Source organism: Pelmatolapia mariae, linkage group LG8, assembly GCF_036321145.2.
Source record: "Pelmatolapia mariae isolate MD_Pm_ZW linkage group LG8, Pm_UMD_F_2, whole genome shotgun sequence".
Classification (NCBI taxonomy): domain Eukaryota; kingdom Metazoa; phylum Chordata; class Actinopteri; order Cichliformes; family Cichlidae; genus Pelmatolapia; species Pelmatolapia mariae.
Genome location: NC_086234.1, coordinates 7,508,092 through 7,521,527, shown reverse-complemented (window position 1 = coordinate 7,521,527; position 13,436 = coordinate 7,508,092). Strand labels below are relative to the sequence as shown.

General features: G+C 41.7%; 2 protein-coding genes across 3 annotated transcripts in view; one reads left to right on the top strand and one right to left on the bottom strand.

The window, feature by feature from the left end:
- Nucleotides 1-6: 6 nt before the first annotated feature.
- LOC134633694 (cytochrome c oxidase assembly factor 3 homolog, mitochondrial) lies at nucleotides 7-1,814 on the top strand. The gene is made up of 2 exons (XM_063482656.1): nucleotides 7-255; nucleotides 1,246-1,814. The coding sequence occupies exons 1-2, from the start codon at nucleotides 57-59 to the stop codon at nucleotides 1,347-1,349; spliced, it is 303 nt and encodes a 100-aa protein (XP_063338726.1). The 5' UTR covers nucleotides 7-56; the 3' UTR covers nucleotides 1,350-1,814.
- A 77-nt stretch (nucleotides 1,815-1,891) lies between these two features.
- The window catches only part of wnk4a (WNK lysine deficient protein kinase 4a), a 46,513-nt gene continuing 34,968 nt past the window's right edge, over nucleotides 1,892-13,436 (bottom strand). Inside the window, exons 14-21 of one of the 2 annotated variants that reach the window (XM_063482654.1) lie at nucleotides 11,537-11,591; nucleotides 11,127-11,258; nucleotides 9,038-9,879; nucleotides 8,642-8,729; nucleotides 5,689-6,271; nucleotides 5,109-5,314; nucleotides 4,915-5,009; nucleotides 1,892-3,518 (exon numbers count right to left, since the gene is read on the bottom strand). In XM_063482654.1, coding sequence (XP_063338724.1) covers nucleotides 3,516-3,518; nucleotides 4,915-5,009; nucleotides 5,109-5,314; nucleotides 5,689-6,271; nucleotides 8,642-8,729; nucleotides 9,038-9,879; nucleotides 11,127-11,258; nucleotides 11,537-11,591 — 2,004 coding nt within the window. In that variant the 3' untranslated portion in view covers nucleotides 1,892-3,515. The remainder of the gene's footprint in view (nucleotides 3,519-4,914; nucleotides 5,010-5,108; nucleotides 5,315-5,688; nucleotides 6,272-8,641; nucleotides 8,730-9,037; nucleotides 9,880-11,126; nucleotides 11,259-11,536; nucleotides 11,592-13,436) is intronic. The other variant, XM_063482655.1, reaches the window with a different exon arrangement.

The window sequence follows — 13,436 nt, the reverse complement described above, 5'->3', positions numbered from 1 at the left end:
GCAGCGGCGCGTGTAACAGTTGTGAAAGCGCCGTGTTAACCTCACAAAGTGCAGATATGGCCGACAAAACGCCGCCTCAGAAATCCAACGCTCCATACGCAACCAGGATAGATCCAACCAAAGAGGGTCTTTCTCAAGATCAGATGCATTTTATCAGACAGGTGGAACTGGAACAGTGGAAGAGGAGAACGTCGAAGCTGCGGACACGAAACGTGGTGACGGGACTCGCTATCGGAGCGCTCGTGTTGGGAATCTGTATCCTTGTCAAACGTCAACGCAAGGTGAACTATGTAACGTTAGCGTAGCATGCTAACGTTAAGCTGTGTCCTCTGTTTAGGAGTTAGGTTAAGCGCGTTTACCAAGTATTAAGACAAACGCAAATGTATCGGCTTAGTCCAAATTTTGGATTTAAGTTAGAGTAATAGCTGTTAGTTTCATTGAATGCTAACGTGACAGCTAGCTCAGGTAGGTGTAAAACGATTTAAGTGTACTGCCAAAGGTAAACATCAGTGTTGTTGCGTTTAAAAGAGAATTCATTAAGAGAGTTTCAGGGTTGGTAATTTAACTTTTTACACATGGCAGCGAAAACTGGCCTCTGGAGCACCTCGTTTGAAGGAATTTATTATTCTGTTGATCAATGAAATTCATTAACTGAAAGCAATAATATTTCCTCTTGTGTTTTGGGGTAAATGTGTTTCCTGAACGCATCACTGGCAGCTTGTAATGACAGATGTCGAAATCTGAAAATTTCATCCTTTTCTGTAACAACTCTTATGGGAGTTAAGCGCGTCAGTTGCAGCCAGGTGCTGCTAATCAAATGTACTTGATAAGTTTGCAAAGTTGCTTCTGAACAAACCATATGACTTCTTGAACAATGTCCCTTGGACAGACGAGACCAAAGTAGATTGACAGTAATGAACAGCATATGAGTACAAACACCTTACTGTCAAGCACAGTGGAGGTGTGATGATTTGGACTTGTTTTGCAACCATAGGATCAGGACACCTTGCAGTCATTGAGTTTATCGTAAACTCCCCTGTATACCAAAGTATTCTAGTGTTAAATCTGAGGCCATCTGTCTAACAGGTAATTCTTCTTCAGAATTGGGTCATCCAATAGGACAATGATCCCAAGCAGAGCAGCAAGTTATCCTACCTAATCATGGGATGTACTTAGTTTTTTCGGGGAATTTGTTTTGTTTTCATGCTTTCAAATATTTCTCTTAACCACGTGCTTCCAAATTAGACGGCTACACATTTTACTCAGTCTCCCAGGAGCGGATCATGGATGAGATCGACGAGGAGGCCAAGCGTTTGAGAATGCAGGGACCAAAAACCGGTGCCAACTGAGATTTAAGTGTCATCTGCTTGTTGTTGGACTTTGTTTCTGTCCTGCACTTAACAAGAAGGAGGACTCATGCCACTGATCATATTCCATGGCTGCCTGGCTGCTGTGTTCTTTTTTTAATGTTGAGAGAACTGGACTTTGTCTTGATTTGAAGGCAATTGTGTGGCTGACGAAAAACTAAGTGTGGTGTAGTTTTGAAGAAGTTTTCCTGTCAGTGGAAAGGACCAATCCACTGACTTGATCATGACGTTAGAAGCTACACTGTAGCACAATCAGCACCCTTTACTTTAATCGGGGCTGGAAACATCAGGTAAAGGGAATATAAAAAAAATCAGTCAGCTAATGACTTAAAAATCTACAGTGGCCTTCAACAATAGAGAATGCCAGTGACACTGCAGAAATAACATTATTTATGCTGATAAAGTTTTGATTTATGAAATAAAAGCCTCATGTATTAGATTGTTTAACAGCTATGTCTTTGTATGACCATTTATTTAAGAAAAAGACACAGATAAAGTAGTAAACATGACACAAGACACCGTAATACTTAGAATCGCATTTATTTTCATCAAAATTTAATATATGGAGTTAGATCTAGCCACCAAATCTCAAGAGCAAAATAAGACATTGTTAGGGAAAGGCACAGATTCAGCATGGCAGGACAGCAGCTTCAGGAAGCAATACAATTATATATTTACATTCAAATAAATCTGGACTAGAAACTTTATTTCCTTGAATATATTAAGATTCGGGAGTTTAGGTGGCAAGAAATTCAGTGTGTGATGGGAATATTTTAAGGCAACAGCTACAGATTCACAGCTTCGACTGATTCCTCTACACCCCACAAAAATAGACATTGTTTAAAACCGTGGGTGGGTAGATCATCACTTCTGTGATCAAAAATGAAACCTCGTCAGCTCTTGCTTGAGTGAATAGTTTTACACACAACTGTGTTAAATGACTGAGAACTACAAGTGGACTTACTAAAGTGCACAAGGTGCTTGATCTCTGGAACAAGCGACAAATCAGACTTTTGTTTGAGAAAGGATTAAGGTAGCTGAAGTATTTAATTTGCTCCTAAATTGTAAACATGATCTATAAATGAATTCCGCTATATACACATGTACAGTTAACAGGAAAGGCAGTAGTATAAAGTCTAGGTGGATTTTCTCACCATCTTTTCCCCCCCTTTTTTAAAACCAGCTACCAGATTTTGAAAGTGATGCATAACAGTTTTACACTTGTGCACCATTTAACTGAACTTCTGCCCATGTGTTTAAAACTAAATTTGCCTTTTGCTGAAGAATCGTACAACATTTCTCACTGTTGGGACACGATATCTTACTACACAGCTGTACAATGGAGAAAAAAAAAATCACCTTCACTACATCTGAAAAAACACCTATGTTTTCTAGAGAAAACATAGGTGTCCAAATCACTAAAGGAAGCCAGATAAAGACTACAACAAATAACTAAATGAAGCCCCTGGAAGGCATTGATCACAGTTCTACCAAAAAAAAAAAAAAAAAAGTATGTTCACTGTACAGCTGCTGAGACATCTTTACCAAACTACAGTGAGTAAGGTGTGTAACAGCTGTCAGTGTGTGTGTGTCAGCCTCACTGTTCACATTTCTGTGCTCAGACTAGGTTAACAGCAGCGAGTCAGACAAGCAGGAAAACAGCAACTGTTGTCGTTCTGCGTCAAAATCGTGGTAAAGTGCTGCAACTCGGCAGCTGCGGCACGGCATACCGCCACTTGACTGCGTTCGGGCAAAAAGATGAAAATAATGTCGTGATGCCACACTGTGCAGAGCACTGCAGCAGCCTGGAATGAAGGTGGTTACGTCTGAACCGTTGGGATCTGACAGTTTATTTACAAAGAGCAGACACGAGCGTGTCACTTGGCTGCTATTCTGTGCTTCAGCTGCAACAAGTTCACCAGGTCGTGATGATGGGCTGAAATCTGGAGGTTACACTTCCTGTGTAAATCCAGCTTCACTGGTGACAAGTTTCTATACATTTGAGGTAAGTGGCCACTGGCAGACAGGGAGCAGTTTGCAGATAGGTGTGCCAGGGTTAAAGCGATCCTCCTACGGGACAGGTTTGACCACTGCAGTCACACTTCAGATGAGGTAGTCCAGATAACGGCGTGCTTGGCTTGGAGTTTGTTACTAGAAAAGTGAAATATAAGAATACGATTTAGAACAATGCTTTTTTGTTGTGTATGGAGGACAATGGTTAAAGGGTGTCTACAGCAGGGGTGCCCAATCCCAGTCCTCGAGAGCTACTGTCCTGCAGCTTTTAGATGCATCCCTACTCCAACACAGCTGAATCAAATGGTTTGATTGCCTCTTCAGCATGCCATCAAGTTTGGCAAATGCCTGATAACAAGCCACTCATTTGATTCAGGTGTGTCGGAACAAGGATCCATCTAAAAGCTGCAGGACGGTAGCTCTCGAGGACTGGGATTGGGCACCCCTGGTCTACAGGTTCTTATGAGTATAAACCTCTCCTGACATTTTTGCCTCTACACATTCAGGTCAGAAAACGTAACTCAATCTGTTGGACCAAGTCTTTGAGGCTGTTTTTATAGGCGTTGAAACAGTTAGCAGTAACAGTTGGATGATAAAACACATTAGCTTACTTAATGGATGTAACAGTTTAAGCTAAAGACTGCATATAAAAGATGGATGTGGCAATTGTGACATCACTCATTAGTAATTGAAGCCTCAAGCTAAGTGTTTTTGCAGTCATGACCCATTAGCAAGTGAAGGCTCCGTTTTGAAGATGGCTTTCAAAAACATCTGAGAAACCGATGGAAGCTGCACACTGGTAGGCTAACGACTAATGGATGTAACTCAGGTTTATCCTCCATTCTGACTCTGGGTGGGATTATAATTTACAAAATGAACATCATATTGTACTGAATAAGACACAAAACTTGTAATTGAGTGTTTCATGACGTCAGACATCAAGGGAAGGCAACTGGAGGAGTTGCCCCCTGCTGGCCATTAAAAATAATGCAAGTTTAAGGCTCTTCAGCATTGGCCTTACTTTCCAGACCCAGAAGCTATGGCCATCATTTGCATACAGACTATGTTTTAGATCCAGGGATTTAATGGAAAGATGCTTTTTAAGTTTAGTGACAAATATGAGGCCAATGAGTCAAGACGACGAGAATAACGATTACTCTTGGTGGTTCAGGTTTTGTTGGTTTAGACTTGGGACAATCTAATTTGGATCAACAATAATATTTTTGCTTTCTTGTTTTCACATTAATAAACAACTGGAGGACCATGTTTGCATTTCAGCTCACTCTCATGTTGAGGAGACATCAGAGGAAAAATTTTTTTATGTGAATTTCAATTGGAAGTTTTTTCTTAATTTGAATTTAATGGCGTTTTAAAAACGGCATTAAAATAAAGGAATGCGCCTGAATTAGTTTTTATGGCTACACCTGTGTGTTTATGTTAATGTACAAACAATCGCTAAATTTAACTTGTTTATACCTGCACCTTGTTTCATTTGTCATATAATCAAAAGCTTGTTAAGGAAGTGCTGACTCACCATTCTACTTAGGTCTGTGGCAAAAGTGACGCCTTTGCAAGGTTTGTCCTGCGAGCCACTGCTGCTGCCTCCAAGAGAGTTTCTCCTAATGATACCTTGGAAAGCAGTACATGACTTATAAAACTCATTCAAACTCGAAGCTGTTGCATATTTACATGATAATAACTAATAAAGAAAGGAATATTCTTTGTTACCTTGAAGCGGTAACATCTCCAGTCGCTGAAGGCTGTTCCTGCGAGACGAAGGAAAACCGTTTCCTTTGGAGAGGCGGCGCTGTCGGCTGGACAACATAGCAGCAGGAGAGACGATGCCCAGAGGGGGGACCTTTCCCATCTTCTTATAGAGTTCCTCAATTTCTCTTTTCTGGGCAGCCTGCAGGGCCAGAACTTCTGCCAGATGTCTGATAAAGGACAAAAAGAAGCATATTTAAAGACTCACTCAATCAGAATTTTAATTTAGGTCTTTGATTAAGTTATGTACTGAATTTGAACATGACTTTGGGAGAGTGGGGGGTTTTATCTAAACACAATCTGTTTACAGTAAAGACAATAAGTCTGTTCTCTTGTCTGGCAAATCTCTCAAAGCTCCTCGTTATTCTTTATATTAAAACAGACAGTTTTTTTTGCAGTGCTCTCAAACTCAATTTGATACCCAAAAGACTGCCAGATATGAACGCTCATAATGTAGCTCGTCTAGGTAAACAGTTTAAAATGTTCCTGAAAAAGCTTTTTTTTGTAATACGTTACCTTAACCATCTTAAGTGGTGTCACTTACTTCTCTCTGAGCTCCTGAAGCTCTTCCAGCATGTCCTCATCTTCACTGTCTGAGTCATCACTGCTTAGGTAGGGAGCACTGCGGTTATAAGTCGTCATCCATAAATTGTGAAGGGCATTGGTGTACTGTGGACTGTCCGCTGCTCCGTCCCACAGCCTCCCCTCTGTATCAGCAGCCGTCACAGAGAGCCCGCTGTCTGCAGACGTTCCCAATAGGCTCAGGCTGTACGCCCTTCGACGGCTTCTCCTCCTCCCCCTCGGCTGTTCCCCGATAACCTCTTCCTCATCTTCATCTTCCTCTTCCTGCTGCTGCTGCTCCTGGCTCACTGCCCATCCAGCCTGCCCGTCGGCCTCCTGTTGGACTCCCGAAGAACCTTTGCGGGGTTGTGGGTGAGGAGGGGTCATTGTGAGGGAGGTGGCCAGGCTCGCCTCAGACTCACCCTGCTCCTCTGTGCTGCTCTCCGACTGGTTGCTGCTGTTCTCTGCGGGCTTGGGGGCTACAGGTGCAGGCGCATCAGGCAAAGGGATGTCCATGCTGGGCGTCACCTGGAATCGTCCAACTGTCACTGATGCAGACTGAACTTCTGCAATGTCGAGAAGGAAAATGCGTTAGTACAGTCTGAAATTATAGCAGTGACAGCAACTGATAACTATGATGAATAGTCACAATCAAACACACCTAGGACTTATTTAAAAGTCAGCTAATCTGTTTACCTGGCAATTCTCTAACATGTTTTATGCCAGATAAGCTTTTTTACACTGTACAGTTTAACACGTTACATTTTTATACTGCTCATGCCACTTGTTTTAATGTGTTTAATTTTAAGGAAAAAGGTCATTTTTTGCATTGTTCTATTAAATTTATATAATTTACAATTTAAATTTATATTCCTTTACTTCCCATCCTATTTTTTAGTGTTTGTAATGTGTTAGATTGTATTCTCCAGTGTGCTTTGTGACTCCTGAATGCTAACAGCACTGTTTAAACCAGTATTGTTTGCTTACATGGTCTCCTTACACACTTTTACTCTGCTTGCATGTTTGAATAGAGGCCTCGCCACATTAAGGGACGTTTAAAACCAGCTAGCTTTAAATGTAAGCTTTAAAGCTACATTTAGATTACATACATTTAGATTTCCAACATGGAAATCTGCACCAGTGGAGCATGAGGTAGAGTTGTGTATTAATCGGAAGGTCGGTAGATCGGTTCCCGGCTACTACGAGAAAATAAGGAGAAAATGCTACACACTTAAAGATATCAGTTTGAGTGTGATTGTTTCATTTTATACATGCTTTTGGAAAGGTAAAAATTATTTTAAAGGGTAATAAAAAACAAAAAACAAGAAAAAAAGAATGGACCGAACAGATACGTAAAAAGTCATGGACGTTATCTTAGCACATCCATCTGGCAGCGGGATAAATCACTGCAGATGCTAACTGGAAGTTCCCGTTTCTGTCAGAGAGAGGCAAGCTTGCTACTCTACTTCCCAACTACTTAATTAAGAGACCCTTCAACAACCACAAGTGACTCCGCAAGGATTTACACTCGTCACGGATTGGTGGGTGTAGAGGACGAGATGGAATGTAGCCCAAGTGTGACTGCATGTGCTCACATCTGGAGGCAATTTAGGGTTTTAAAAGGCCTGCAGTGCTTCGATTTGTCCACTGAGTGTCCCCCTTACAGTAAATGCAGAACGTGTCTGGGTCTGTGCCCACTAAAACAGAGGGACTCTGTTGAATATGGGCTTCTGAGGAGGGTATAAATACTGTGTGGACATGGGAGGAGAGGCCTTTAATGGGCACAGCTGCTCGCTGATTGGCCTTTGTCAGTGGGCCGGGCCGCAATAACACCTACGTTTGTGTTCATATTGAATGGAACATTAAATCCAGACTTGCGCTTACGCAATAGCTCTGAGGCACCAGTGATAATGTCAGCAGAGACAGAAGGAACTTGGATTGCAGAAGGAAAAAACTCAAAAAGCAAATGGTCCATCACGTATTTAGAGCCAATACAACAAAATGGATGGCTAAAGGTGCATGTGTGTGTTTGGGATGCACACATAAATATCATACAATATGGTATTTTCTAGCACTAGTAACTAGTTACTGGCTAGTAACAGTCATCATGTTACAGCAGTGCCTGCTTGGGGAGTTTTGCTGCAATTCACACATGTACAATAAACATGTCACGAGCAGGAAATCATAAAGTCAGTGTTTGAAAAGAAGAAAAATTCCAAGGATACACTCTCTGGATAAGTGTTTATCTAAGCGTAGCTCTGCAGAAAAAGCAGACTTTGGATTGAAGTTTTCTCCAAAACTGCTCATCCATAAATGAGTGAGTGATTAAACACTCAAACACTCAAAGACAAAAAAATATAAAAAATATTAATAAAAGCATGTTGCAATTTAGAGTACTACTTAGAGTATTAGAGTAGTACTTAGAAAATCTTGTGAGAACTTTCTGGTAGGAAAGGTAGGAGTTGGTTTTATGGTTAAAGTTTATGTTACAGTTAGCATGAGGGTTTGCGATGCAGGACTATAACTGGTAACAGAGAGCAACTTCTAGCCAAAATATGAGAACTGCTTTTCAAAACCACTTCAAACCCAAAATCACACTTACTTTAGTCTTTTGTAATACTCAAATGGCTTATAAATCAGTCATGGGATAACAGCTTGCTATCTTCCCGTTCAATAAATAAAACTATGTACCCAGGAGAAGAACTCTTTAGTAGTTAACCAGTGCAACTATGACACAAATATAAAGAGTTAAAAAAAACTACATCTGTTATATGAGGTTGGTGTCTATGCTTGTGCAGTTGCTGATCACATTATTGTTTGTTTATGAAATAGTTAATGATCTCCAGTTATTTAAAAGCTGAACATCACTGCTATGGGCTTTTAGTGATGCAGAGACCTGGCTTGAAAAACATGAGAACACGCAAATAATTTCTTACCAGATTTGGGGGAAGAAGCTTTTGGTTTGGGGGTACTTGTATTCTTCTGTGGCACAGCAGGGTGCAACTGGCTGTTGAAAGATGATAACTAAACAGAGGGAACAAATATTATTAGCATAAGTGCTACAGCAGACCAGACACGACTGATACTCATTAAATGCCATTTTAAAATTCAACCAATAAATCAGGGCAGTGTGATGGAAGTCCTTGTCTACATGCTAATTTACATTAAATTACTCTAATTAGCTCCATCCAGTGAGGAAGAAATTGCAGTCATATAAAGTGTTCAGAACTATAATATAAAAATGACTAATGAGAATTAATGATAAAGGTTAATGAGCTAATCACTCCTATATTAAAAATTGCTTTAAAAGAATCAGAACTCAAATAACTCACAGTGTTTTCTGGGCTCTCTGGGGGTGATGGTGAAAGATCTGATGAGCTTGAACTTGAATTCGAACTGGAGACCTCTGGTCGGGGTTTAGCTGGAGCTTGGGCTGAGGTTGGGGCCATGTGACTCCCTTCCTGGGTCCGGCTGGGGGAACCGGTGAGGCCAACCTGCTGTGCAGGAGCAGGTGGAGGAGGAGTGGAAGGCATGGATGGTGGGGTGGCAGGTTGGGGCCACTGTGGAGGACTGCTGTGAGTTAAATTAGCTCCATCCATTTGAGGCATATGCTCGGGGCTGTGATAGACATTGTTGTGCACTGGGATCCCCCCTGCAGGGTAAGAGGCCTCTACTGGTGAAGTCTGGTAAGGTTGAGGGTAGACAGAGGGGTAACCTGGCTGTGGAGCCATATGACTGTGTAGGTGGGGGAGAAAGCTTGGATATGAGGGCAACCCTTGGGTGGGAAGGCCTGCAGGAGGGATAAAAGACTGAGCCATGCTCATTGCCATGGAAATTACATTAGCTAAGGAAAAAAGGGGCTGCGAGTGGGGGGGCCACATGGTGGGAGTTTGAAGGGCAGGAGGGGATATGTTAACAAATTCCGTGTTGACAGGACTTGGGGTCTCACTCAGAGGACTCGGCGAGTTCGGGGTTGGGGAGGGAACAGAGGGGAAGGTGGGGTTACTGGCTACACGTGTGAGGGGAGGATGGATCCCTGCTGGCTTGGGCGAACCAGGAGACCCTGGATATGGGAATGGAAAGTGGGTGTGGTTCATAAAGGGCAAGTGGTATTGCTGGTGATTAGGCAGGAGAGATGTAGGGCGGTGATGGTGCTGATTATGAAGGGGAGAACCTAGAACACAAAGAGACAAGCGGAGCTTAATTCAACATATAAAGTAAATGACCTTAGACTAGATTAGAAAACCCTTTCTGCTGTTGTACAATGTAAAATACATTAAAATCAGGGGCGCTGATCTTGTTTGTGCTCGACCCAGTGAGTTAGGTTCGATCATATCGTTTCTTTCCTCTCCTCGTTTTGTCAGTCTGACTCTTCCCTCTCCCCGCCTGCCAAGATAATCACCATGAGGAGCATAGAGTAAATGTTTCCCGTCCTTTTAAATAATGGGTTTCCATGGTGAACAAAGACGTTTTGTTTAAAGCAGCATCGGACAATAATTGCATGTGATCGCTGGAGCAGTTGCACACCAGGCTTACATGGCCCTGAGGGATTTAGCATCAATGGTGCAAGTAAGACTTTCATGTCAACATTTTAGAGGAGTTTAAATGGGATGCACGTGTGTGTATGTATACAAGGCTGTGGGTCTAATTGCCAGATTAAAGAAGTCAAGATTTTTACATCACTCCTTGGGGAATAGCTTAGGACGCCAATACCCAGCCCCATCCATTGATTGGCCATCTACCTCAACAATGGCTCCACAGTTATAAACCACACCTCCAGTTGCTGATGATGCAAACCAGCCTCTACTTTTTCCAAGCTGACGGAAACAGGTTAGGCAACACTCTGTAATGTGGCCAAGAAGCAATACGAAAGCAACCATGCACCAGACGTCAAGCAGAGAAGGAACACGGGAGAAGAGGGAATGAGGATGTACAGATGGCAATGCGGTTGCACGTGAAGGATGTGCGCAGTTAAAGTGACTTTAAATGTCTCTCCTTTTGAGAGAGAGTCTCTGACAGGGAGGCAACTTTCTTGGAAATTCAGCAGGAGTTTGTTCTGGCAAGCAGATGTTGCTGACTATCGCAGGAGTGGAGAACCCTCATGCTTTACAGTGACAGCATTCACAGCTCCCTAAAAGCTAGAAAGCGCCCTTCAGGTGAGGTAATTACCCAGGAGGCCCTGCTGCAAAGCAGACACAGACGAAGGCTTTGAGGTGTAGTGATGGTGGATGGCGCCATGCGAATGTCTGAACAATACCAAGAACAGGCCCTGAGGAGGGGAGGGGGTTTACGAGGTAGCTGAGCTTTGCTTTGACTTATTCTATGCCAAAGGACTGTAACAATTTTTCAGTGTGCTGAAACAGTAAACAATGCTCGGCCTCTTCGCGCAGGGACCAGAGGGAGGGGCGGAGAGCCATTTACCTGGGGCGTTGTGGAAAGACTGTGAGCGTATTAGAGGTCGCACAGGTGAAGTAATGTCTGCACTGGAGACCTCTCCATTGGGACATGGGGGCGAGCCACGTACCCCTACACTCGGTTTAGCCACACTGCAGTCTAAGACGAGACACAAACATGCATGAGTCGATGCTCTTTCACAAATGATCATGCACAGGCAAAAAAAATGCAAGTTAGTCTCACATGCCTCTCAGACACACACACACACACACACACACACACACACACACACACACACACACTCGATGGTACTTTTAGAATTAGAGGCTAATTCACTTTCAGATTCCTACCATTTTTTTATTCTTAAAGAGCATCAAATCATCCAGTTTGCCATTTAATGGATGAATTCAGTTAATCAGAAAACATGTGAAACTCACCAGGCAGAGAAGAGGACGAGTGTGTTCGAGGCAGGGTGTGATTGTGCAGATTAGGCTGTAAAAGAGCATATTTGATAAATTCAGTCTCTCCCATTCCAAAAACACTGAAACACTCTGTCCTGTATTGGATATTAGGGCCTGCTTTCTCTAATTATGCATGACTCATCTGCACTTCAAAGCCCCTTCACAAGTTTGATGATTAGCTCTAATAGCTGGTTAGAGGCATGATTGGAGAACTGCTGCTAGTTTGAGGTCTACATTTATCATGGTGCCTAAGAGAACACCTTAATTTACTGCTTTTAAGATGGTGGACTTATAGGGAAAACATCAAGTCATAAAATCTGAGTGTCAAGCCACACAAACACTAGACCTTGGCCCTCCTTGTTTGATTATTTTAAAGTCTCATTTAGTAATTTAGGATTTCTGTTATAAATGTTTTCAAGCTCAAGCTATTTTTGTTATAAGCCCTCATAAGCTAACTCAGATATGAGATCCATGCAATGACACTTTTCTGTAGACTCTAACAAGTCAACTAAAAACACGTGTGTCTTTGAGTACCTTCTTTCTATTTCCTTTTGATTTTGTATCACTTTACATTGTAAAACTGCAGTTACTTTGTGAATTTTGACTGTTAAAAGCATACAAGCAAACATCAGTTGCTTTCCTTAAAGTTTTGTAATCCCCTCACATTTGTTTAAGAGCAGGGGTGTAAAACACAAGTCCCATGAGCCAAAATCAAATTTGAAACATGTGGAGGAGGGCATACAGTTTGGACTTTTTAAACTATTTTCATAAGTTTTACAACTTTTTCTACTAATACAGACATTCCCCAAAGCCATTCATACTACACCAAAGTAAATAAGTATTAGATTTCTGTAATTTTACACATTCACTACTTACAATTTAAGTCTAAAGAGTCATGTTGACCAAATTTTCATTTACTTTTTCTTATACTGAAATATCTCAGGGAATAAGTAGTAGTAGTTAGACTTCTGTGTCCTGACAGAACAGGGATATTCACTGGCCTGGCTCACGTAAGATCAGCGGGCTGAAGTTTTCACATTTCAAAATCTACTGGATAGTGTGTTCTGGGTGAACAAACTAGTATTTTTATTCTTGGATTTAATTGATATATTATTATATCCTTTAAAGGTGTTTTCAGCCTCCTCTGCAGTCATTTTTCAGTGCTGCCGTGTCCACCAAGCTAAACTAACCTGGTGAAATGGTAACGAGTGCACAGCAGAAATCACACGAGTGCGGTTTTTGTTTTGTTTGTCCACTGGTATGTAGAGTAAGCTAAGAACAGCTAGACAAGCAGGACTTTCCAGGGATTTAATCTCCATTTATAGAATTTATTAATAGAGTCCCGGCACAATGCCCCACGTCAGCATTACAAGAGCCAGAGTAGAGGCGCTGTAGACAGATGAGTTTCTGGGCTTGTCAGTCTCTTCCTGACTTCCTGTTGGTCTGTTTTCTTTCTCTTTTTCTTTTTTTTCCCTTGACAATTTAGGACTGCAGTCATATTATCTCTCAGCTGTAAGGGGATGTGGCTACGCATGCAATACGCATCAAAAGTGAAGCTATAAACTTAAACTCAACCAGGCTAAAGTGTTCTGTTGAACCTGAGATCTTTGTCCAGATATTAATGTGAAAAGAGAAAAACATCATTGTTTTCCTAAACAATATTCCATAAGCAGCAACTGGAAATGCCTTCACATTAACACAGTTTGCTTTAGAAGCATTTTCAAGTATCAGGCGTATTTGTCATTGAACGATTCCCATTTTCATGTTGGAAACAAGATAAATAGATGGTAAATAGTAGTTATGGCTCTAACTTCCCTCTTTTTCCCCATTATTTCTCAATCTCTATGATCATATTTTTTTTTTTACCAAAAGGACA